This window comes from Podarcis melisellensis, assembly GCF_964234715.1.
Source record: "Podarcis melisellensis genome assembly, chromosome: 6".
In the NCBI taxonomy this organism is placed as follows: domain Eukaryota; kingdom Metazoa; phylum Chordata; class Lepidosauria; order Squamata; family Lacertidae; genus Podarcis; species Podarcis melisellensis.
In genome coordinates, this window is record NC_138538.1 from 28,195,783 (window position 1) to 28,219,759 (window position 23,977).

A 23,977-nucleotide genomic window follows, 5' to 3' on the forward strand; every position below is an offset into this window, starting at 1 on the left:
GTGCCAGCGGCTGCCTTGATAACCCGCCATTTCCCTTTTCTCTTTCCTGAGCGATATTTTATACACTGTAATGAAACTATCATGCAGGAACCCTTGATAGAAGAAAACTTTCAGCATGAATCCATCTGGCGAATAGTAGAAATGGAAAGCTTTGACATTTCTGGCTGAAAAGGAGCATATAGCTACACATCAGTTTGAAAGGTCGGCTCAAAGTGGAATTTTTAATTTTGCCTTGACATTTTTGACTTCCCAGTGACGTGGAGGCGGCATTTCAGGATAATAAAAACCACCGGAGATTTAATGCTCAGCCCCTCACACTGCTCCGCAGGAGCAACCCCCTTATGCTGCCTGAGAGTCTGTACAGCTGGCAATGGGGCAATTTTTTCAGCCCCAGGGCAGCTTCCCAAGGGCCACATGCCAGTGGTAGGAGAGCCTAAGGGACAGAGGCAAAAGTGGGCAAACCAACAGCTGTAACTTTAACCTTTGTACTGTAGAATAGATCCTCCAGACAAGGGGGGGGGGGGTGCCACCTTAGCTCTTGACAACCCCATGGAAGAAAGGCAGCAAATATACTCTGTAGTCCTTTTTCCTGTAAATAAGTAGCAGTAAATAATTTGGTATACTATAGTATACCTTGATGGTAATGATCACCAAGGGATATGGTTATATGTAGGTAGCTACCTGGTTCTCACCATGTTCCATAGGGTGTTTCAACAGGATATGGGCCTTGACTACATTGATTTAATGATGCATTTAGGTCTTGGGTGGATAGCTGATTGCTGAATTCAGCAGTACATTTAATTATTCGTTTTAGAATGACAATGTGAGTCAGCATAGTTAAGCCCATTGGGGCAGGAAACAGACAAAAAGAGTGAGGAAAGGGTTCTGGGACTTATTAGGCTTTTAGTCTTAAGGCTGAAAGCATCCATTTCAACTTCTTTCTTTTTAACTCAACCCTTTCCCTTTGGGTTACTCATAATCTCAGAGAAAGGCTGGCACATTTCCAGAGAACAGAGCTATCAAAAGTTATTAAACGGAACAATGAGGAGCACACTTTGGCCTCCATGTTTGACTGATTCAAGCTGGCAAGATCACTGAAGCTGGTTAGAGCAGAACAGCTGCATAGTCCAATGCTTGATCTGGGAGTTCTATAGGCAGCTCAGAGGAGACACGCAGGATCACCAGACCATTGGTCCATAAGGCTCAGCACTGTCTACTGATGGGCAACAGCTTAAAAGAGCTCAAGGAATGGTCTTTCTCCACCTTGTTATCTGAAATCCTGTTAACTGGAGATGTGAGGAACTGAACCTGGGGTGTTTTATGTTTTTAGGTATTAGTAGTAGTAATGTTGTTGTTTAGTCGTTTAGTCATGTCCGACTCTTCGTGACCCCATGGGCCAGAGCACGCCAGGCACTGTAGTAATAGTAACAACCAAATAGCCCAGTCGGTACAGCATGAGACACTTAATTTCAAGGTCATGGGTTCCAGCACCACGTTGGGCAAAAAGATTCCTGCATTGCAGGGGTTTGGACCAGATGACCCTCTTGGTCCCTTCCAACTCTACAATTCTGTCAGTTGTATATCAGATGACCTTAGGGCTGGTGACAATAAATAAAATGACCATACAACATACACTGTAAAAAAAATCACAAAAATTACCACTTCACATAAAATCCAATAATCAGTGGGGAGGGAAATCAATGCAAGCAGCTCAAAAAAAGCTGTATCTGGCAGCCACCCTCCTCGTGAGAAAAATGTTTTAGTGAATAGGTCTTATGTTTAAGTGACCTTGGTGTTGGAACGAGACCAATAATGGTTCCAGCCAAGCCTCCACATATTCAGTTTCTGAGTTCTTGAGAGTTTCGAAATAAACATAGTAATAGTTACAATATTGTACAAAAGCATCCTAGACTAGAGTATCAGACAAAGGGGGATAGGCAAGCACCATGTGTATGTTCTTTGATAAAACGAGCTATCCACTGGTGTTATTATTATTTTAATCGAAGGGCAAGAACATAATACAATCCTAAAGGTGGTTAGAAATCATCAAAACAAACAGAGATTCTGCTATGCGGTTCTGATCAGTGAATAGGACTTTCATAGCGGGTTTCCTTAAGGTCACACCTGGGCAGTGTTTTGGACTTGACAAAAGGAGAGTTACTAGCCTGGGTGCTCTGTCTCCATGGGAGCTAATTGTTAGAACATTGCTTCTTGATGCAGGACCACTCTGCGGTGTTCTGGCTAGAAAATTGATGGAAGGTTATGAAAGGGGGCATATCACCCTAGGTAAGGATGAGGTAATCTAGCTGTGTGTCTGTGGAAGGGAACAAATGGGGGAGACTGCAGTTGGAGTTTTGCAGTGAAAGAGTCAGCTAGAAGCGTTTTGCTTTGGCAGCGAGGGACAGCTACTTTGGAGATCTGATGTGTGGAAGTGGCTTTGGCTGCCTGACGGGGTGTTCAGGCGTCTGCCTCCACCTATGCTCTGTCTGTACATTTGTAATTCAGATACTACAAAACACTGTAGGCTTCTGGTCACCTCCTTCCCAAGGAAGCTGAGCCTGGCTAAGCTCTGCTCCCCTGGATTTTATTTTATTTTTTAAACCAGAAGTGAGGAAATCCCAATACCAACCAAGCACACAAAACCAGTTAAAAATCCCTCATAAAACAAGCAGCAAATCACTGGTAGGAACATGATAATGATGCTGCTGCTTAATCATATCAGAAAAAGCAAAGAATCATAAAATGATAGAGATGGAAGGGGTCCCAAGGGTCATCTAGTCCAACCCCATGAAATGCACACATCTCAACTAAAGTATCCATGACAAGTGGCCATCCAACCTCTGCTTAAAAACCTCCAATAAAGGAGAATCCAGAACCTCCTGGTGGAGTCAAACAGCTCAGACATTCAGAAAGTTCTTCCTGATGTTTAGATGAAATCTCCTTCCATATAAATTGGATCCATTGATTTGGGTCCTACTCTCCAGAGCAGAAGAAAACAATTTTGCCCCATCTCCCATGTGATAGCCCTTGATATGTCTGAAGATGGCTATCCTATCTCCTCCCAGTCTACTCTTTACTAGACTAAACCTTTACTAGACTAAACCTACTGTTTCTCATAAAGCTTGGCTTCTAGATCCTTTATCATCTTGGCTGCCCTCCTCTGCACCCATTCCAGCTTATCGATATCCTTCTTTAATTGTGATGTCCAGTACTGGACACAGTATTCCAGGTGTGATCTGACCAAGGCAGAATAGAGTAGTACTATTATTTCCCAAGACTTCTGTTGATGCAGCCTAAAAGAGAATTAGGCTGGGGGTTTTTTTGCTGTTGCATCACACGGTTGACTCATGTTCAGCCTGTGGTCTGCTAAGACCCTTAGACCCTACTAGCAAGCCATGTAGTCCCCCTCTTATATTTGCCAAGCTAATTTAAATTCTCAGCAAGTGCTTTCAGTGGCATAGGAACATAAAAAGCCATCCGAAATGGTGTCAGAACAGAGGTTCATCTAGCTTAGAGTTGTCTACACTGACAGCAACTCTTTCAGAGAGGCGGCATTCTCAGCCCTACCTGGAAGTGCTAGGCATTCTACTTGGGACCTTCTGCATGCAAAGCAGATGATGTGTCATGGACCAAAGGGTGTAAGTCTGGCCCCACACCCCATAAGTCCAGGGACCCTGGGACCAGAAGTGCCTGAAAAACTGCCAGAAGCAGTGAGCTGGTGGTAGTAGTAGTAGTAGTAGTAGTGTGTTTTATGTGACAGCAGTGACTACAAAAAGCCAAGCAAGGCATGCAAGTGTGTGCATGCAAATGCTGGGGTGGATGCAGTGCCAAGGTTGGGGGGATCTTCAAGGCCTGAGCTCCCCTCAAACCCAGCATTGCCTCCAAGTGCCTTGAACAAGCTAAGCAGTGCTGTTTCCACTTGACAGCAAAAAAGGAGAAAATCGACAAAGAATTTCTGGACACCACCACTGAGAAGGCCCTGTCCTATGTATCTATGTGTCTCATCTTGGATGGCACTGGAACACGAAGCAGGACCTCCTCTGGTAACTGATGCAGGAGAGGAGTAGATGCTCCTTTTATATATCCAGGATCCAAAGCCATTTAGGGCAGGGAGGACAAACCTACTGCCTTTCCTGATGTTGCTGTTCTACAACTCCCATTATCCTTGACCTTTGTCCATGCTGGCAAGTGCTGATGGGAGTCCAACAACACCCAGAGAGCCACAGCTTAGCCACCACAAATTTAGAGTTCAAAAGGTGAAAACCAGCACCGTGAATTGGGTCAAATGAAGTTGGGACTATATGATCAGAAACCTATGCTTCCCTGAGCACTCTGGTTGCTTCAGTTGTCATTTTCATTTTATAGTATATGAAGTTTCCATGCCTTCAGACAGTGCTTTTTTTCTCCCCTAAAAAAATGTTTTGGGGTACTCTCATTTTGACTCCAGAAAATCACCATTTTATAGTCCAAATCAGGAAAAATAAAATACAGTAAATGGACAAAAGTACAAAGATTCACAAAATGTTTAGGGGTATGCGTACCCCCAGAAAAAAGCACTGCTTGCAGATACTGTAGAAAGACCACTCAAACATAAATACTCATGTCAAGTGTTTCCACAGTGCCTTGGAGTTATGGCTGCAATCCTCTGCAATTTTATTGGAGATGCACAACCCACTGAGTTCAGTAGGCTGTTCTTCAGAGTAAATAGGCATTTCCACATAGGAGTTTATTGTGGATTCGGTGGTATGCAAAGTTTGCGCAACATACTATGTCATCCACATCAAAATGCCATCCCACATTATCACCAAATTAAACTGGATTTACTGTTTCCATAGTACCCTACACCCGCTGCCAAAAAATAACCCTTGCAAAAACGGTACATCTGAATTAAATGGGTATGTGTGTGTGTGTAGAAATACAGGGGAGCATTTTGATTAGCATGTCGTTGTGAAGATGCTGCAAAAAAACAAACAAACAAAAAACGGCCGTACACGAGCAGCCCTGACTCCACAATAAACTGCTGCACAGAAACACCCCATGTGTTCAGGATTGCAAGGCAAGGCTCTTTAATCATAAGCAGCAGTTAGGCAGTAAATAATTCCCCCCCCCCTTTTAATGGTTAAGGGATGATGAATTCACTGCTGATAGCAATAATAATCTCTGTAGTTTATGGCTCAAAAATCAATGTGCTGTAACTGTACAATACCACCCACTCTCACACCTGTATCTTCATAGTCTGTGCTTCCCTCTTCCATCCCCTGCAACTGCATGGAAACTTACCTTAAGAGAATAGACAGGAGAATTTAATGTCTCCTGCTCCTTAGCTGTATGCAGAGATTTAGAAGGCTGTGGCAGACACTGATCCAGTCATAAATCATGCTGTTCTCAATAAAGAGCCCCAGTGGGCAAAGACATGATATGACAAATGCCACACATCATTATGGTGACCCTTTGTTGAGTTGATTTTAATTTCCACCATTTAAATCTGCAAAGGGCTCCTAGGAGGATTCCGGAGCATCATGTGCCTCATTGATCACTTCCAGGTGAGCTGTTTATTGAGCATTTATCCTGCTTTGTTTCCACACTTCGCAGGGAGGCTAGATGCTGTTCAGCTATTTACTGAGCATTCATTCTGGTTTGTTTGAGGGGAGGTTATACAAAGTTGTGCCAACCAATTAATATCCCACACTTTCTAGTCTGAATTGGGTAAAGTTGGCAAACCAACTTTAATTATGCAATCTAAATTTGCTGATATGAGACTGAGTTCCATCCAAATATAAGAACGGCCTGGAAGTGTCCAGTATTACTTGGAATTTGTGCTAATAAATACCCCTGTTAAGAGCAGGCAGAATAACTGAACTCATTACCATTAGAACCATAGCAATTGGACACAATATTGCCCAGAATTAAGTATATTTTAAATGCTATAGATTTCAATGGGGTTTTAACAGCATAATCTGATGCATTTTTACTCGGATGCAGTCCCACAATATTCAATTGTGCTTACTCCCAGATAGGTATGCATAGAACTGCAGTTTAAGACTGCAGCGCAATTCACTTACTTGTAACTTGGCTTACTTGCATGAGCAACCTGCTCTTTAAGCAGTTTCCTGAGACACACTAGCTCTCTGCCTCACAGCAACAGCTGAACAAGAATGGACCTGTGGTACCTCCCAGATCAAAGTCCCCATTTTGAAAGGCTTGTGGAAATCACACAGTTTCTCTGGTCTGTTTGACAGTGAGCACAGAAAGAAATTTCTGTGATGTTTCAACTGGTGAATTGCTGCTTCTACCAGTGGGAAGGGATTAATAAAGGATAGGATGGGGGAGAGTGCTGGGATGTGTACTGTTACTATTTACCTTTATACTCCTGAAATATCAAGCCCGGCCATGTGAGAAATAGCTCCATGCTTTTATCTTTCCCCACCTGGGATCTGAATGAGACAGCTGGCTGACTGCGGGTCTCTTTAGTAGGTGGGTGGAAACTCTACCCCCCTCCCCATCTTGTTAGCTAATGCTTGACAGATCAGATGTGATTATGCTCACATCTTTAATTCCTCTTCTTTTTCTTTATTCCTGATGTTTTTTCAGGATGTTCTAAATTTGGGATTGTATCAGAAATGAAGTGGAAGCTTAGAAGAAATCCATTCTCTTCCATTGCCTCATGTAATTGATCTCACATCCACACAATACATTTAAAGCACATGGCTTCCCTCCAAAGAACCCCGGGAAGTGAATTTATTTTTAATTTTTTAATTTTATTTTGACAAAGTAATAATCATAAATAAGAATCAAAGTATGCACCCCATCACCGAAACCATTCCATTCTAACTATCCAACCTCCCAAAATTTCAACACCTCTTGCAATGGTTTGACCCCTTTCGGTTTTAACAGTACAAATTCTACAAACACACTCCATATCTCCTCAAAATCATTTCTCCTGCAAATTCCCCGTCTTACCTTAATGGCACATGTTAATTTATCATGAATAGTATTTCAGAATTACAATCCCAACACCCTTAACAAACTACAATTCCCAGGATTCTTTTTGGGGGAAAGCCGTAATCTGTAAATGTGCTTTAAGAAATATGGCTGGTGCAAATGTGACACCCATGTAACAAATGCAACAACACAAGCACAGGCAAAACAACAAGCAGAACCTAGAAACAATGCAAAGTACTGTAATGACTGGCAGTGACCAATTGCAAATTGCCACTCTCTCATGCCAGGCCTGACACTGTTTCCATGCTTAGCAGATTACAACCCTGGAATTTTTTGGCGTTTGCTACCATCCTGCATTGCAACCATCTCATCTGCATGTCTACTTGGAAGTAAGCCCTATTGAATTAAACTGGACTACTCCAGTGTAAATGTGCATATGATTTCATCTTACAGAGGGTTAGAATTGGGATGCTAGACTCCAGTTAGAGATGGACAAGTCAGCCTGTTTCCAATCCATGTGAAATTCACATCTGTATTCCTGCCTTATTTCTGCATTAATCTTCAATTAAAAGCAAAACAAAACCCAACAACAAAATGTGCACTTAAATATGTATTTAAATACACAGTTATACATGTATTTTGTCTCAACATACGACCTTGCGCATGAAGTTGTCGGGTGCATTCAGAGGGCAGGAGAAAAAAATCCTTCACATTTTTAAGTGAACCAACCTAATGTGCACTTAGGTGCACAGACTAAAACCCGGTTCCCCAGATTATGAGACTACTGCTCTTAACCACTACACCACACTGGTTACAGACTTATGAATGAATATGCATGGAATTGATGTGATCCAGAAAAAGACTCATCCGTCCACCCCAATGGATGGGTGGGGTCATTTGAAAAAAACTGGAAGATTTGGGATAGTCTAAAGAAGGTGCTTCTTCATGCAGCTCATAGTTAAACTATGGCATACACTCCCACAGTTGCAGTAGAAGCCACCAGCCTGGATGGCTTTATAAGAGAATTAGGCAAATTCATGGAGGAGAAGGTGACCAACAGCTAATAGCCACAAGGGCTATGCTGCTCCTCCATGATTGGAGACAGTATGCAACTGTAGAAGAAGTGAGTGCAGTTGTGCTTAAGTCCTTTTTGCTTGTGCCCTTCCCATAGGATCTGGAAGATCACAATGAGAATCAGATACTGCGCTAGATGGACCAATGGCCTGATCCAGCAGAGCTCTTCTTATGCTTTTTTATGTTCTAACCTTCCTATGGTGGCCTATAAATTACTCCAGATTATTAGCAAGAGTGTGCTGCTGAAACAATCTGGAATTATTATTTTTTTTAAGGTAGAAAGGGAATGTTGCCCTGGGATAACATTTCTAAAATAACGATCATTGTGCCTGATCGTATAAGCAAGCCTTAAGAAATATGTGGGCAAACACTCAGAGCTGCACGTATTCTGTGAAAGAATAAACAAACAAGCTGGTGCCAAGGTGACCCAAAATCTGTGTCAAGCAAAGCCATTCTGCCATGTGAATAAATCACGCAATTAAGCAAATTTGCACTCATCTGCTTCTTTTGCATTTAGTTTGCTCCTGGTAGATAATTACCAGTAAATAATTAAGAGGCACTACATGAGCAAGAAAAAGAGAAAAAGAACAGTGGATCACAACTGATCCACTGCAAGTCAACTAAGGAAAAATAAAGGGGTCAGTGTTGTGTCCACCAAAGTGACCTACAGCCTGACAGGCTTCACATTCAGCTGCCATTCAAAGAAGGAAAGAAGCGAAGAGGTATTTATCTCATGCTTCTGCTTGCAATTTCAGTCAACTGAACTATTAGCTCTGAAGTCTAAAGATAAATAACAGCGTTTGCACTACTCACTTTTCTATTTGTAGCCCACAAACTTGAAAGATCCTGGTTTGTTTTTTTAAAGAAAAATGTACATAAGTAAATGTCGCATCCAAGAAATGTGGACATTCCTATCCTGAGCAACTTAGGGACAAAACACCACATCTTTCAATTCTGCCCTATGTGCAGCTTTCCCTAGTTTCAAACTCCTGCTCCCCTCTGCCACTGCAAATTTACCCCTCTCCCCACCACCCAATCTGAGGCGGGTTCATCTCACAAACCACAGGCATTTTGTTCACATGTGGCTTGGCTCTCTGTCTAATGGAGAACCGGTTCCTATTATAGCCCTATCTGGGCATTTGATCCCTTGGAAAAAGACCTGTTCAGAGACAGAGCCAAAACAAAAAAAATTCCTTCCAGTAGCACCTTAAAGACCAACTAAGTTAGTTCTTGGTATGAGCTTTCGTGTGCATGCACACTTCTTCAGATACTTTCGTGTGCATGCACACTTCAGATACGTATCTGAAGAAGTGTGCATGCACACGAAAGCTCATACCAAGAACTAACTTAGTTGATCTTTAAGGTGCTACTGGAAGGAATTTTTTTTGTTTTGACTATGGCAGACCAACACGGCTACCTATCTGTAATCAGAGACAGAGCATTTGCCTTGAGGGCAGAAGGTCCCAGGTTCCATATCTGACATGTCTAGGTAGGGCTGGAAATGTTCCCATCTTAAACCCTGGAATGCTGCTGCCAGTTTGTGTAGACAGCAATGATTTAGATGGAGCAATGGTCTGACTCAGCATAAGGCAACTCATACATATTTGCCAAATATCATACCTTTCCACCAGAACTTAAACCCCTCTTTATCTGGGAAGAAGGTGTTGTGTTGTGCTCATATTTCCGTGAGTTCTGATGGGAAGCAGGTAAAGACCCTCTCACCTTCTCTCTCTAAATGCACACCATTTCCCCCTTTCTTATTTACTATTAGAGATGATTTCCCTGGTCTCCCCCCCCCCCCGCCGTACTTCCCTTAACAACACAAGTGATACAGCACAGTGTTTGATGTGTGTACCATTGCTTGAAGGTAACATAATAACTAAGATGAGGCCAAAACACCAGCCTGGGCAGAGAAGAAAGCTTGGTGGGTAATAAAAACAAGAGGGCCAGGACTTCCCTTTAATCTTCAGATGGGCTTCTTCAAAGTGGCATAAGCTGTGCTAAAGGGGCTACTAAGATTTTACCTGAATTAATGATACGATGAAAGAGGCAGAGTGGAAGAGATTATATTGACAAGAGTATTATTAAGAAGTAGTGGTTGGCAAAGGATGAAAGCAGAGTTTATCTGCTGGCTGAGTTTCTTTTACTCCAACCAATATGAAGATGGGAAGATTGTTCCCCACCCCACACACAAAATCCCTACATCTCCCATACTGGCACAATGATTATGCAGAACTATCAATTTGGGGAACCCAGCAAACAAATGGATAAAAGTGATCACATCATCTTACCTTAAAGCACATGGCTTCAACCTTGGATTCGCATATGCTGATAGACTACAACACCATCATCCCCAGCTGGCTTAGCCAATGATCAGGGAATCATGGAAGCTGCAGTCTGACAGCATCTGGGAGCCCAAGATTGAAGAGCCCTTGATACCTTTGCAGGACTAGCACCATGGTTATACCAGCAAATAATTGTGTACCTTGCCCTCCATTCCAAACTGCAATGAAATCTGGGTTTGCTGACTAAGTCCATTAGGCGCTTGGTAGCTGCTTACAATTCCAATATGGAGAGACTGCAAACCACATTGCAGCCTGTAATCTGTAGCATACAGACAGGAATATGACTACTTTTGTTATGTTTGCAATTATGCAATTTCTACTCATGTTGTAAGCAGCTTTGTGCATGGTTTGGACTATGGAAAGGCGGCATACAAATAAAAGTATGTATATATGTATGTTGGCAAATACTATTACCATGCAATTGCTAGTCCACAGTTTGCTAGGGGTGCCTTATTCAAATTTGTTACATTTACAATGAATTGATTTTAGTTTGTTTTATTTTGCTAATTTGATGTGAGCTGTAAAGTGGCATATAAATTAAATATACACTTCTTTAAAAAGGAAAATGGCAAGCAGTCATCTTGAGGAGGGGTAATTTTGTAGAGAAACAAGCTGAAATTAATTTGGCAAAAAAGTGTTCCTCAGAACTTTCCATCGGGGATTCTGATGACTGAATATTCTAATATTATGCATCAAACACAGTGTACTTAATGTAGGTGTTTGATATTGAACAGTATTTGATAATTGACACTAAGTGACACTGGTAGCTCATGCACAATAGCAGTTGGTATTTGACAGATATGACAGCTGAAAGAGAACATTTTGTAAAGTAAATGCTGACTTTCCCCTCCTAATAATTCCACATATTCACTCAGCCAATAAGGAAGCAACCTTTTGAACAGGAATAAAAAGCCAAACAACTCCTCCAGAATGTGCTTTTGCTTTGGGCAATCTCTTGATGTTGCCTTCGCCTGGAACTGCTTTGTATCTGACATTTCTGCTGTGGGATTCTCTCTTCCCAATCACCATCTTAGTCTCTTCAACATTACACACTGTCCACCCTCCTTATATCCCACCCCTACTCCTTTCCTGAGCTCCTCTCCATTGAGCCAGTGGCCTTCTCTGAAACATTGCCCTCTACTCTCTCCTCTCCTCCTCTGCTTCTGCCTGCTCCATAGATGCTGCAGTTGTTACCTTCAATTTGTCCCTGTTGTCCCACTCTTCCAACATACTTTTCTCCTCCCCGCACATCCACACCCCTGGCTCAGTGCCTCTGTTTGATTGTTTCACTCATATTCAGGTACAGCTGAAAGCCTTTGGTGGAGAGCAAAAAAAGTGTGTGGCTGATAATCTCACCCACTATAAATTCATGCTCTCTCTCTTCTTGTCTAAAGCAGCAATACTACACCCATCTCATCTATACCAACCTTAGAAATTCACAACACTTTTCCTCCTTCAATCTTGATGCTCTGCTAGGGCCTTGCTACTGGCTCTCCACCTCCTGACACTTTGCTCAACATTTCCCCCCTTCTTCCATGCTGAAACCAAAACCTCTTATTTCTTTCTCCTGCTCCTTCCATATATCAGTTATTCCTCCTCCTACGCTTCTCCCTACCATTTTCATTTACTTTGTCTCACGTGACGTTCACCACCCTGCTCCTCCATGTGCTCACTTGATCACATTTAAAACTATTTAGTTTAATATTTTTCAATTAAATGGACAAACTTGATCCACTGATACCAGCTTTTCAACGTCTGATAGTTATTTACACCTCCAGTACCCTGCTGCCACCCCCTTGCCTCTTAGGCTGTTTCTACACAGATATAAAAAACACTATAAAAAAGTTACAGGGGGAGGAGGGAACCCGCTCTCAAGGCAATCTGCCATTGACTTTGGATTCTGCTCTACAGCACCATCTGGTGTCAGATTTTTTAATAATGCATTTTTAATGTTATAAATTGACCTGTGTAGTCCCCTTCCCCAAGTAATCCTCCCCACTTTCATAGCCACTGCTGTAAACCCAAAATGGCTCCCCCTGGTTAATGGGGAAACAAAACTCTTACAGCAGTTTTGAGAGCAAACTCTAAACCTGTCAGGCTTCGGGGATTCAGATCAAACAAAAGGAGCGTTCTTACCAGTTAGCTTCTTTAATAATCACAGTGAGAGACAATGGAATGCATATCTCTCTAGAAATGGTGTTGCTTCCAGTAAAGGCTCACCCTCCGTCCCCATTAATATATGTCATTTCTCTGTCGGGTAATCTGATCTTGTTGCTGCTGTGCTTTCTGTTCCATCACTCTCAAAACCCATCTAGTCTTAGGTGAAGGGGGATCAAGAATGCTTTCCAAAGACACTGAATCTGCCAGCTGTCTCTCTTCTAGCTGTTCCTCAACCAGTATTTCCCAGCTTTCCCCCTCTGGACTATGCCCCTCTGCAAACCACTGTTCTAAATCAATACTGTCCTCCTGCCCTTGGGAAGGTTCAGGGAAAAAGTGGTGAGGCGGCTCCTCGGTCCAGCCCCTGACAAAACCTGGTCTTAAAAATGAGTCAGGCCCTATTCTGTACCAGACCCCATATTCTATCGGGCTGGAGTGGGGAATCTTTTTCAACCTGAGGGCTGCATTCCTGTCTGGAAAACCTTTCAGGGGCCACATACCAATGGTGGGAGGGGCCAGAGGCAAAAGCAGATGGAGCAACAAACATGAATTTTACCTTTGTGCAGTAAACTAGTTTCTGTACCCATTTACACACCCCTCTGCTCCATCCTTGGCAGGCAGAGGCATTCTGGATTGTGTTTCAGCCAAGCAAATGGATTAAAAGAAGGTATGAAGTAGGGCTAATGAGGAGTGCAGCTTGAGGGCAGAGGGGAGATGCAGCCTGGAGAGACTCCTTAGGGCCTGGAGGGCTGCAATTGAAATTCCCCATTCCTGCCCATACAGCACGACATATATAGACTGTACTTCCTGAATATCCCTGTTCACACTTGTCAGATTCATTTCATTAGGTGGGAATCACAACAACAGAACTTACCTGTATAAGGCGGATGCTGTTCTCTTCAGGCCTTTGGGTCTGTTGGGCTTTGGTTCTCCAGCCATGTTTATATCTGCAGCAAATAACAATTTGGAATTACTGCTGTGTTGCTCTCTTCCCATCCCTTATGCGTAATTTTTTGCATCAAAGTCTTTTTTAAAATTTAAAAAAGCTTCATTTGTACTGTTATTTGCATACCTTTATGCTATTTCCATACCTGCAAATAAACAAACATATACAAAGAGGTACTGGCCTTTTTCCTTTTGTGAAGGGTATAAAATGTATATATATATATTGGGATGTTTTCTGCGGCACATATGTCAGCTAGAGCTGCCAGAGGACCTGCCTTTTAAGTGACTAATCAATTCATTAAATAAAAGTAAATATATTTCCATGTTGCCAAAACCTGTTTGAGATGACTACAGTTTAGTAAACATCTAAGCACGGCCATTTGATCTCCTAATCTTGCACTCCTAGCGCTCGTGAATTCTTTCCCCTCCACTCTTTTGTGAAGATTATCTCCTGACTTTATCTTTCACAAAAGAGAGGAGAGAAGGGGAAAGAGTTCAAAGGATTAGGCGTGCATGCATGGTTGGAAGATCAGATCTAAACAATATGATCAAAACAGCACAAAGCAAAAATAAAATTAGTTAAAAATAAAAACACTAGCAGATTCAGATGCCCAATACACCTTGCTTCTCCTCAAAAGCCTGGGCAAAGAGGTGCATCTTTACCTGAAATTTAAAATGTGGTTTGTTGGAAACAGGGAATGAAAACTTCCATTTCCTCCTGTCATGTGCAAAGGAGGAATGAAAGTGAAGGATGGACAACATGGGCCTGTAGCTTGCTATAGCTCGTGTAACACAACAGCAAACCATGGTTTCTTGTTCATAGCTGAAATGGGTCTCCCTCTCTCTATTCTCCCCACCTTGTTAAGCAGAACTCCACTCATGTAATGGGGGTTTCCTTGTTCCTTCCTGCACTATAGCTCCCCCAGCCTCTGTGTCTCAGAGGGACCCTCTAAGCACGGGCGGCCCATCCTAGTCTGCCACCTGCAGTGAAATGGGAAGCTGCTATCTCCACCACCACCCCTCCACTGAAGCCTCACTTCTTGGGGTTGCACTGCAGTGGCTTCTGGTGAGATCTTGGAGGTCTTGAGAGTTTTGTGAGATCTTGCCAGAAGCCGCTGCCGTTCCTCCTCCCTTCTCCAGCAGTGGCAGTGGCGGGTAGGGCACGGTTGGGGGCACTGCTCTGCAGGATTCTGCCACCTAAGGCTTAAGCCCACCTCACGGGCAAGCCAGCCCTGCCTCTGGGAGAGCATGAAATTGGGCACAGCGAGTCAGAAGGGGAATCGGGAAAATTTGGCCAGCTTGTCTTGCTCATGCAGAAGTGCCTTTCGGCTTGTGCAAAACATCTCCGGATCCAAGCCAACACATTACACCACTCTCAGCTTATAGTCATTGTCTACCTTCATCCTCCTGTAAAATGAATGCCAAATATAGAGCACACAGGAGATGTTAGTTGTGTTCCCCTGAGCCTGCTTCCATTCAGCTGAGGGTAAAGGCTGTGCTGGGTGCAGACACATGTTTGAAGTCACCCAGCATGATTTCATGGACAGTCTTCAACTCCCACAATGAGGGAGAATGATGCTTTTTTGATCTGCCAAGGAAATGTTCATTCCTAAACCTCTGTACTGAAGGGGTGTGTGATATACATGAGGATAGAAATGTGTGACAAATTTTCGCTGTCTGCATGGAAACCAAACAAAGTAACTCTGCGAACAAAGATGCTGATCACTTTCAGCCAAGGTGATGTACCCTGCCATCCTGTTTTCTGAAAAATGTTCGGATGCTTGATGAAACACCCCACAAGGCCCTTCCAGCTTCACTTCACCCCTGACACACTGGGAAGTTGCCGGCACAATGGTACAGCACCACAGATCACAGGCATTCTTCCTTCCATATCTAAGGAGACTTAAGACATGATATGGGTGCCTGCCAGTGTCACAACAGGGAGACACAACAGAGCTTATGAGGGATTTGGGGGAAACACTGCAAAGTTACTGCTCTACAGAAGAAGCACACGTCCTAGGCAGGTGCTATACTCGTAGGCAAGACAAGCACATGAGTGGGGCCATACATTGCAGCCCTGCCCCTGGTGTTATGCATGCAAAGTAGCACCCAATTCAAGGTGTGACTATTAGTATATAAAGCCCTCAACAGCTTTGGACCAGCTTACTTGAAGGATTGTCTTACCCATACTGTATGTGCCCACTCAATTGCTTTTATATGCAGAACTGGCACTTTTACACATTCCATATAATGTTTGTTCTGCACTTTCAAGGAATTGCAAATGTGGCAGCAGCTATTCTCTGGAACTCCCTATTGATTTTAGGGAGGCCCAGTCATAGAGCTGTTTCCACTGCCTGTTGAAACGAGCCTACCCGGACTTGTAATTTTATTCCATTTTATTTTTCAAAACTCTTGATTTTACCTACAATTTTGGCGATTTCATTATGTCAGTTTCCAAAGTCTTGTTATTTTCATTGCTATTTCTTGCGAAGGTTTCATATTATTTTATGTAAACTGCTTACAGGCTTTTTTAAAAATGTATTTTTTATTAAAGATTTCTTGGTTTACAAAAATATGTGCAATCTCTCTTTTTTCAAGTTACATTTCTACAGATCTGTTTCATTTGTTGAGAAATTAGTGTTACATTAGGAAGCTTTTGTTTAGGGAAGCTTTTAATGTTTAATAGACTATTGCATTTTAATATTCTGTTGAAAGCCGCCCAGAGTGGCTGGGGAAATCCAGCCAGATGGGCGGAGTATAAATAATAAATAATAAATTATTATGATTATTATCATTATTATTATTAAGAAAAGGGGGGAAGAGGTGGAGGGGGCCATGGTGGGTGGGGGTGGGGTCAGGTCTTACAGGCTTAAAAATAATTCAAGCAGCATATAAATAAAAATAAATTGCAAGCTGCATTTCAGTTCTGCTTAAGGTTTTTATAAGAATAAGGTGATAACCAGAGAGCATTGCGTGTTGCTTTGGAGAACTGCTTCCCCCACAACACGCCACACACTGGTTTGTGTGTGTGGAAGATTTATAATACAATGGCAATATCTGTTTTCTAAAAGGATAGCAAAATGTTCTGAGTTCTCATTTCAGGTTGTTACGCCAGACTTTGCACAGGGTGGGAATAGGTTTTGGGCCTCTGCACAGGCGTGTCTAGCACTCCTGCCGCCTTCAATATCGCCACCACCTACTGGGAGATCAAAAATGCCAATTTCTGATGGAGAATGCTATCTTCAGCAACAATTCTCAGTTTATGCCTGGTGACAAGAGCTGCTCAGCGGGTGACATTTCAAAGCACTGCACACATACAAAAATAAAAATGTTACTGTAAGAAACAATTCATTTCAAGCAAACAGATACCGAGTTAGATGCTGTCACTATTGCGGGTGGACCCTCCAGTACATTGGCTGGGGAAGTTTGAGACAGATGTGAAGAGTTTGTTTTCCTAATACCAGTCAAAATGCAGAAAGGCACAACCACCTTATTGTGCAGCCCACGTTGTAATGGTTTGCTTGGGCCAAGCTACATTTTAGGAGTGGACAAGCATATCAATTTTTGGGATTCTCTCAGCTTCTCATTTCTTCAGCCTTAAGTTCTGTTCTCTCTATTCCCACATCATCTTGCAATCTTGATTTTTTAAAAAGGTTCCATCTGCATTTCAGTGGGAATTTCTCGTAAATACACACAGTTGCATGCAATTTTGTATGCAATTCTGCAAAGCAATTCCGCCTAATACAACACATTTTTGTATGTTATTTTCCCCAATATATGCATTTTTATTAACACTTTTCTTTAATGCATGCATTTTTGCACATGTTACTTGCCTGGACAACTTTATCGCAAAATTCAGCCAAGGATGAATTTCGAAGGATGGCTGTGTTTTGTGTATTGTTGCAGAAAGTGAAAATTAGGTAAGTTCAGTTGCAAATATGAACTGAATTAAATTTATCTCCATCCATAGGTACATATTATGTTTAATTCATTTGTATTTAATGTTACTGTTTTAAAAACCAAGAAGGTGGAGGGTACTTGGTGTGTGTGTGTGTGTGTGTGTGTGTGTGTGTGTAATTTCCCCTGTTCCCCAAATCATTGTGATGTCTCTAGCAGGTAAACTTTCAAACCCCTCTCCCCCTGCAGTTGGTAAACTAATGCTAAACCCCTATGGTAAACAAGATATGTGAAAAACATCCAAGCAGAAAGTTCTGCTGCCAGCACCTGAATCTGGTTGGATTGCTCTGACATGAGCTTAAAAATCAAAGATTTCAAGAGACACTGAAAGTGAGTTAAAAATAAAAATACATTCCATGAAAAGCATAGCATAGACATGAACGAAATTTAACTCTCAAAAGAGTTTTCCCAAGAGACAGTCACTAGCAAAACTCACAGTGAACACAATTAACAAGCTCAGAAACCACTTAAAGGAACATACTTTATGCTTGCCAGAAGACCCAAGGTGGGCTGGTGAAAGAACTTTAGGTTGCAATCTTTAACTCCACTGACCTGGGAGTAAGCACCATTGAACTCAGTAGGTCTTACTTCTGAGTAGACATGCTTAGGTTTGAACTGGTGTCATTTATGTCTCAGCTCTCAGCCTCACTATTAAATGATCTCCGCTCATTGACTTGCAAGAAATCACTAACATTAAAAGAGTCTTGGAACAGTATTTTCCAAGAATAGATTAAGTTTCAGGTCATGACCTAAGAATATTTACTTCTCTTGCCTTCTATGTCTCCAGCTTACATTTATTAATTCATTTGAACAGAGAAATACAGCTTTCTTCATTTCCTAAAATTATTTCTGTCAAATTAGCTGAACTCTTCCTTTTCCAACCCATCGTTCTTTATCTTCCTGTGAAATCTCATAAATGTCTACTAAAAAATGAGTTCCATGGGGCTTACTCCCAGGGAAATGTGTCTTCTTTGGTTCTATTTTTCTAGAAAAAGAGGTGCTGGAACTCACCATGAAAGCCTCCCCTGTTCTCTTCTAATGGTAATGGCACCCACCTGAGAGGTGCCAGAACTGAGGTCCAGCGAGTTCTGGTTGAAAAAGAAAAAGCCCTGCTCTTAATGATCCTTCTAGGAGACAGGGATCATTAATCCTTCCAAGAGGTAGGGATATTAGATGAAGCTGGGCAAAATCTAATCTTGCTTGCCACTGGTTTAAAATACTATGATGACAGAATAGCTAAGGATGGGATGAAATAGAGATTAACTGTTTTAAGAATGAATCAACCTAAAGAGGGTGACTCTAACTCATATTTCCTTTTATTATTGATGACAAAACCCCCTGTTTAAAGCTACTCTTTGCATTTGGAGGAAGTGCCCTGCCTTTCCAACTTTGGGGAACTCATGAGCTGTTCTTTCAACTGTACAGGTACATACTGATTGGCAATAGCAAGTGAGTGGTCCAGTTCTATAGTTGCTATTGGGCATGAGAGCAAGCTCTGTGCAGTTCTAGCAGAAAAGGCAACTATGTGGGTGGTTTCATGCACCAATGTGCAGAGGAGGGTTGACTCAGTACCTTGGAAAATGACATAGTCAGATTCTGAGCATAAACAACAGTTATCAAGTTCTGATTGTGGACTTTCTAGCAGTATCTATTAAAGGTATAATTCTGGCACAGTAGTTGTATCATCTAACTCAGATGAGCTGAGCTTATAAGATGGGGCCCAATATTCTATAACTTGAGGTGCTAGGAATGGAACCTTAGAATCTTTGGTATTATTATTATTATTATTATTATTATTATTATTATTATTATTATTACTACTACAACAATAATAAATTATTTATACCCCACCCATCTGGCTGGGTTTCCCCAGCCACTCTAGGCGGCTTCCCAAAAAATAATAAAATACAATAGTCTATTAAACATTAAAAGCTTCCCTAAACAGGGCTGCCTTCAGATGTCTTTAAAAAATCTGGTAGTTGTTTTTCTCTTTGCCATCTGGTGGGAGGGTGCTCCACAGGGTGGGTGCCACTACCGAGAAGACCCTCTGCCTGGTTCCCTGTAACTTGGCTTCTCGCAGTGAGGAAACTGGACCTCGGCGCTGGACCTCAGTGTCCGGGCAGAACGATGGGGGTATGCAAACCATATGATCTACCAATGAGCCATGGACCCTTTCAAAAATTCCCAGGCTTTCCCAGCTGTGCTACTTGAGATCCTTCAACCAGAGACCTCAGAAAATTAACCTGTAGTACTGAGCTGCTAGGGAGTTTAAAGAGAAGCAGATGTGATCTGAATGAGATGATTCTATCACTTTTCAACAGTAACAAGGGCTTTGGGCAGAGTATTACACCTACTGTATTAACACAGAGCATATACCAATAATGAGGTATATTGGATGCAGCATTCAGACTTTTCAATGAAAGCAAGGTTTAAGTGAAGTAACCATTTCCATCAGGACATATTTTCCACAGTAAGCTTGCTTACATGTTATGTTTGCAGTGCAGGTAATCAGGATTATCCCCAAGGAAATTTGGTAGCTTATACTGTTCTCTCCTTTCATTTCTAGTAGTTCATGATTAAAAGCCTCTCCTGCGCTGCGTGATCATTCATGGCTGTTTAGTGGTAGATGGGCTGCTTTTTGTAATATGTGAACAATTGGGGGCTGCGGTCACATATCATGGAACCAAAGCATTGAGAATAAGCCTTTTGCATTTTTCACAGTGTGTGCCACATTAGGTGCCTAATTTGATTTGGGACTTCTCGGTGCTGCTGTAGCGCATACTACAGCAAACATCATCATCACTTCGTGTTCAGCAGCTGGCAGCCTCACTGCAGAAAATGAAATCCTGAACACCCACACACCTGGTTTTAGAACATCTGTTTGTCTTGCAGCAAAGACTCAAAACGGATCTGCAACAAATTGCCCCTAATAGGCCCAAGTTAGTTGCAAAAGACTCAGAATCAGCAGAAGAAGGTGGGCAGGTGACCTACAAGCAGGGCTGGCCTACTTCTCTAATGCTTCCTAGCTGCCTTTAAATTAGGGCTGCAGTTAGCTTAATTGGCAAATTAATTAACTAAAATGTTAGTTGATTAATCAGCAAGGGCCCCCTGTAATAAGTCAGGCTGCTAATGAAGCAGAGACTTAACCTATTTTTGGGGCTATTTGGCTAGATTTCCTGTGACTGCTATACAGGCAATGAATAAAAGTTTATTAACATTGAATGGTAACTTTTGTTTACTGCAATATTGTGCTTCTTTTTTGTAATGTTAGTTATAATATGCAGATTTAATTAAATCAATTAATTGGTTAATTCATTTATCAGTTAAAAGGCACCAGATCAGTTATTTAAGTGGTTGATAGCTATAGCTGGCACTTTTATTATACACCTTTAAGCACGAGGCAAAAACATTCCTCCTTAATCAGGCCTTTGGCTGATGAATATCCTAAACCCTTTTAAATATGTTTGGGGGGAGGGTTATTGGTTTGGGAGGGTTGTTCTTGTTTTTATCATGTATTTTGTGTTGTATTTTTATGTTGTGAACCGCCCTGAAATCTAAGGATGAAGGGCAGTATACAAATTTAATAAATAATAGTAACAGTAATAATGTAAGCACTGCCCCTCAATGTAATCCTCTCTTTGAGGCATGTATTTGCAGTATAAAGTTGTAAAGTGTGAACATTTTGCTTATGCAGAAGGCAAATGGGTGCAAATCAACGTTTGCTTCAGAGTATATGAGAAGTAACTCGACAAATAGCAGGCTAGTTCTTGACGCTGCTTATTGAACAGGAGTAGAGGGGATCACCTCCAGAAATTAATACTCCTCTGAAACCAAAGCTATTTTCTTTCATGCCTCCTCCAAGGCTAGGGAGCTTATGGCATAAGTCCTCTTAAAACAACCTCAGGAACGCATTTTTGCATAGGTTGCCTAGCCTTGCAACTCAAGGTTCTATTTCAAGAGTACAACTTTCCATGCAAAAGTCAAAGCTCTGTGATATTCATGTCAACTTCACACGGGAGAGGCCTTCCCCCAGTTCCACAGGGACCTTCAGTTTTCTGAGGGTTCCCATCCACCTTAGTCTGCATATACCAAGTTCCAAATAAGGATATTAGAGAAAGAGGCAACGAGTCCTTACCTAATGTCTGCCCGGCGAGTACTCTCCCATTCTCCCCCAGGACAGCTGCCCGTGCGTGCCTCTCGTTTGAGTACTGTACAAATGCATAGCCCTTGTGAACAGAGCAGCCCACCACCCTGCCGTACTTAGAGAAGATGGTCTCTACGTCTGACTTCTTGACCACTGCTGTGTTGAGGTTCCCAATGAAGACTCTGGAGTTGATGGACTTGGGGTCATTCTTGTTTGTGATGTTACTCGTCTGCACTTTCAGTGACATCTTGACACCTGAGTAGGCAAGATATAGGGAGGGTCAGGAAGGCACCAGCATCCTAAAGGAAAAGAGCCTGGTGGCGCCAGGCAACGGTGGTCACATGGGATTAGAGCAAAATGATCCGTCAAAAGTATGCAGAGAACAAAGTGAACTGGTGACAACCAAAGCCTGTTTGTCAGGTGTTATTCATGCAGAAACTAAATCCTCACAAAGCCTGAGGAACAGAGGCCTTGTGGCACCTGAGACCTCAATCAAGCCTAATTTTAGGTTTATAGTATCCGGGCTCTGAATTGTGGAGGTTTTTTCCTTATTTAGGAAAGAGGTCCAATCAGTAGAGAGAACTATTCCCTTTCTTTGTGTCTTTACTACAGAATAACAAGAAATAGGTCACAACCACACCATGCATTTAATGCACATTGTTTTCCCCAAAGATTCCTGGAAATTGGAGTTTGTTAAGAGTACTGGGCATGAGAGGGAGTAAACTAGAGGTCCCAGGTTTCTTTGGGGGCAGCCATATGCTTTAAATATATTCAACTCAACTGGCACTCTAACAGAACCCAGTTGAAGGGCTCTTGCTAGTGCAAGGAGGGTTTACCCCCTCTCTTTGCCCCATGTGGTCACATGCCTCCCCCAGATCTAATCAGGAGAACCCTGAGAAGAGTGCATAGGAGAGGAGGGGGTGGGTCATTCCATCAAGCAAGCAGAAATTCTTGTGCTGGTGGAACAAGCAGAAAAATTGAATCCCTCTTGCAGTGTGGATGCGACCACAGTTACAGATTAGGGTTGCTGCATTACAACTTGGGGATCTTCTCTTTTGTTTTCAGGTCCACCAATGAAATGGGAGACAAAACAGTAATTGTTTCTCTTTCTCATTTGACTCCCCCCACTTTTATCCTTTTTTCCTTTCTCACCTGCTGAATAGCATCCTTGGAGTTATCAGGGCAAAAGAAGTCAAGAAAGGAGAGTAAATACAAGAATCTGAGGGAATTCATGACAGGTGATGCTACACAGTGCTTCGTATTTCCCACTATGGGAAAACGAAAGATCAAATCTCAATCCACTCCTCCCATCAGCACTGGCGTAATATGTTTTACTGCCCGGGGTAAAAAAAGACAAGATGGCAGCTCATCCCTACCCCACTCAGATAATAAATTCCATGTACAGAATCCAACCTGACTGGCACTTAAATTTTTACTTCATCACTGGTTGCCTCCGCTGTACCTCAGGGCAGGTATAGGACTATGTGGCCACACAGTTCTGTCATCCCCGACTTTGCTGGCCCTTCCCACTCCTCAGCATTTGCTGCCTGAGGCAGTTGCCTCACTCTGCCTCATAGTATGACCAGCCTTGTCCCTTTCTAATGGGTCTCTAAGACGCCATCTGTATTACACATTTAAAGCAGCATTGTCATGGCTTCCCTCAAAGAATCCTGGGAGCTGTAGTTTGTCAAGGCAGCTGAGAGTGGTTAGGGGACCCCTATTCACCTCATGCAGCTACTGTTCCCAGAATTCCCTGGGAAAAGGAATTGACAGTTAACCACAGATGGGGACTTAGTGGGAATTCCTTGCTTAGGTGCATGTACATAGAATTACTACTTCAGAAGGAATGCTACTAATAAATACTACTAAATAATAATACTCTTATGATAGAAAAGAGACAGTGGGATAGCTGTTTGGGTAAGATGGTGGATATTCTTGGGTGTCTGCCCAGACTGAACAGGAACACATCACAAAAAGAGAAGGATCTCTGAAATCTTATCTGAACCATCCCAGTTATAAGCAAAAGAATGGGCTATACTATGGGGCTTGCTTCATGCTTTCTTCACACACAAACATTTAAGAAGCTTTTACTGCACTCTGACACCTCCCCTGCTGTGATAGAGCCCCTCCTTGGAAGACTGAGATAGGGACTGGCCAACTGTATTCAAAGAGAATTAAAAAAACCCTTTCTCTCAAATGTCTCTTCTCCTTGAATCGTAACCCTCTTTGCTGAAAGTTGCCTCCCAGGGATGTGAGGAAGGGAGTGTTGAACAGCCCTCTGGCTTCTGACACTCCTCTCCCCACCAATTTCCACCTGGGGCCCTTCCTGATCCTGTGGGTCAAGGGGCAAGGCCTGCGTAACTTTCCACCACCTCCCACGGTGATGAACAGCACACCCTGAATACGCTTCTCT

General features: G+C 42.4%; 1 protein-coding gene across 4 annotated transcripts in view; it reads right to left on the reverse strand.

Moving 5' to 3' along the window:
* RALY (RALY heterogeneous nuclear ribonucleoprotein) overlaps positions 1-23,977 on the reverse strand; it is a 195,138-nt gene that overhangs the window by 13,121 nt on the left and 158,040 nt on the right. For all 4 annotated transcript variants that reach the window (XM_081917277.1, XM_081917280.1, XM_081917279.1 and 1 more), the window contains 2 exons: positions 21,556-21,819; positions 13,393-13,465 (listed from right to left, as the gene is read on the reverse strand). In XM_081917277.1, coding sequence (XP_081773403.1) covers positions 13,393-13,465; positions 21,556-21,811 — 329 coding nt within the window. In that variant the 5' untranslated portion in view covers positions 21,812-21,819. The remainder of the gene's footprint in view (positions 1-13,392; positions 13,466-21,555; positions 21,820-23,977) is intronic.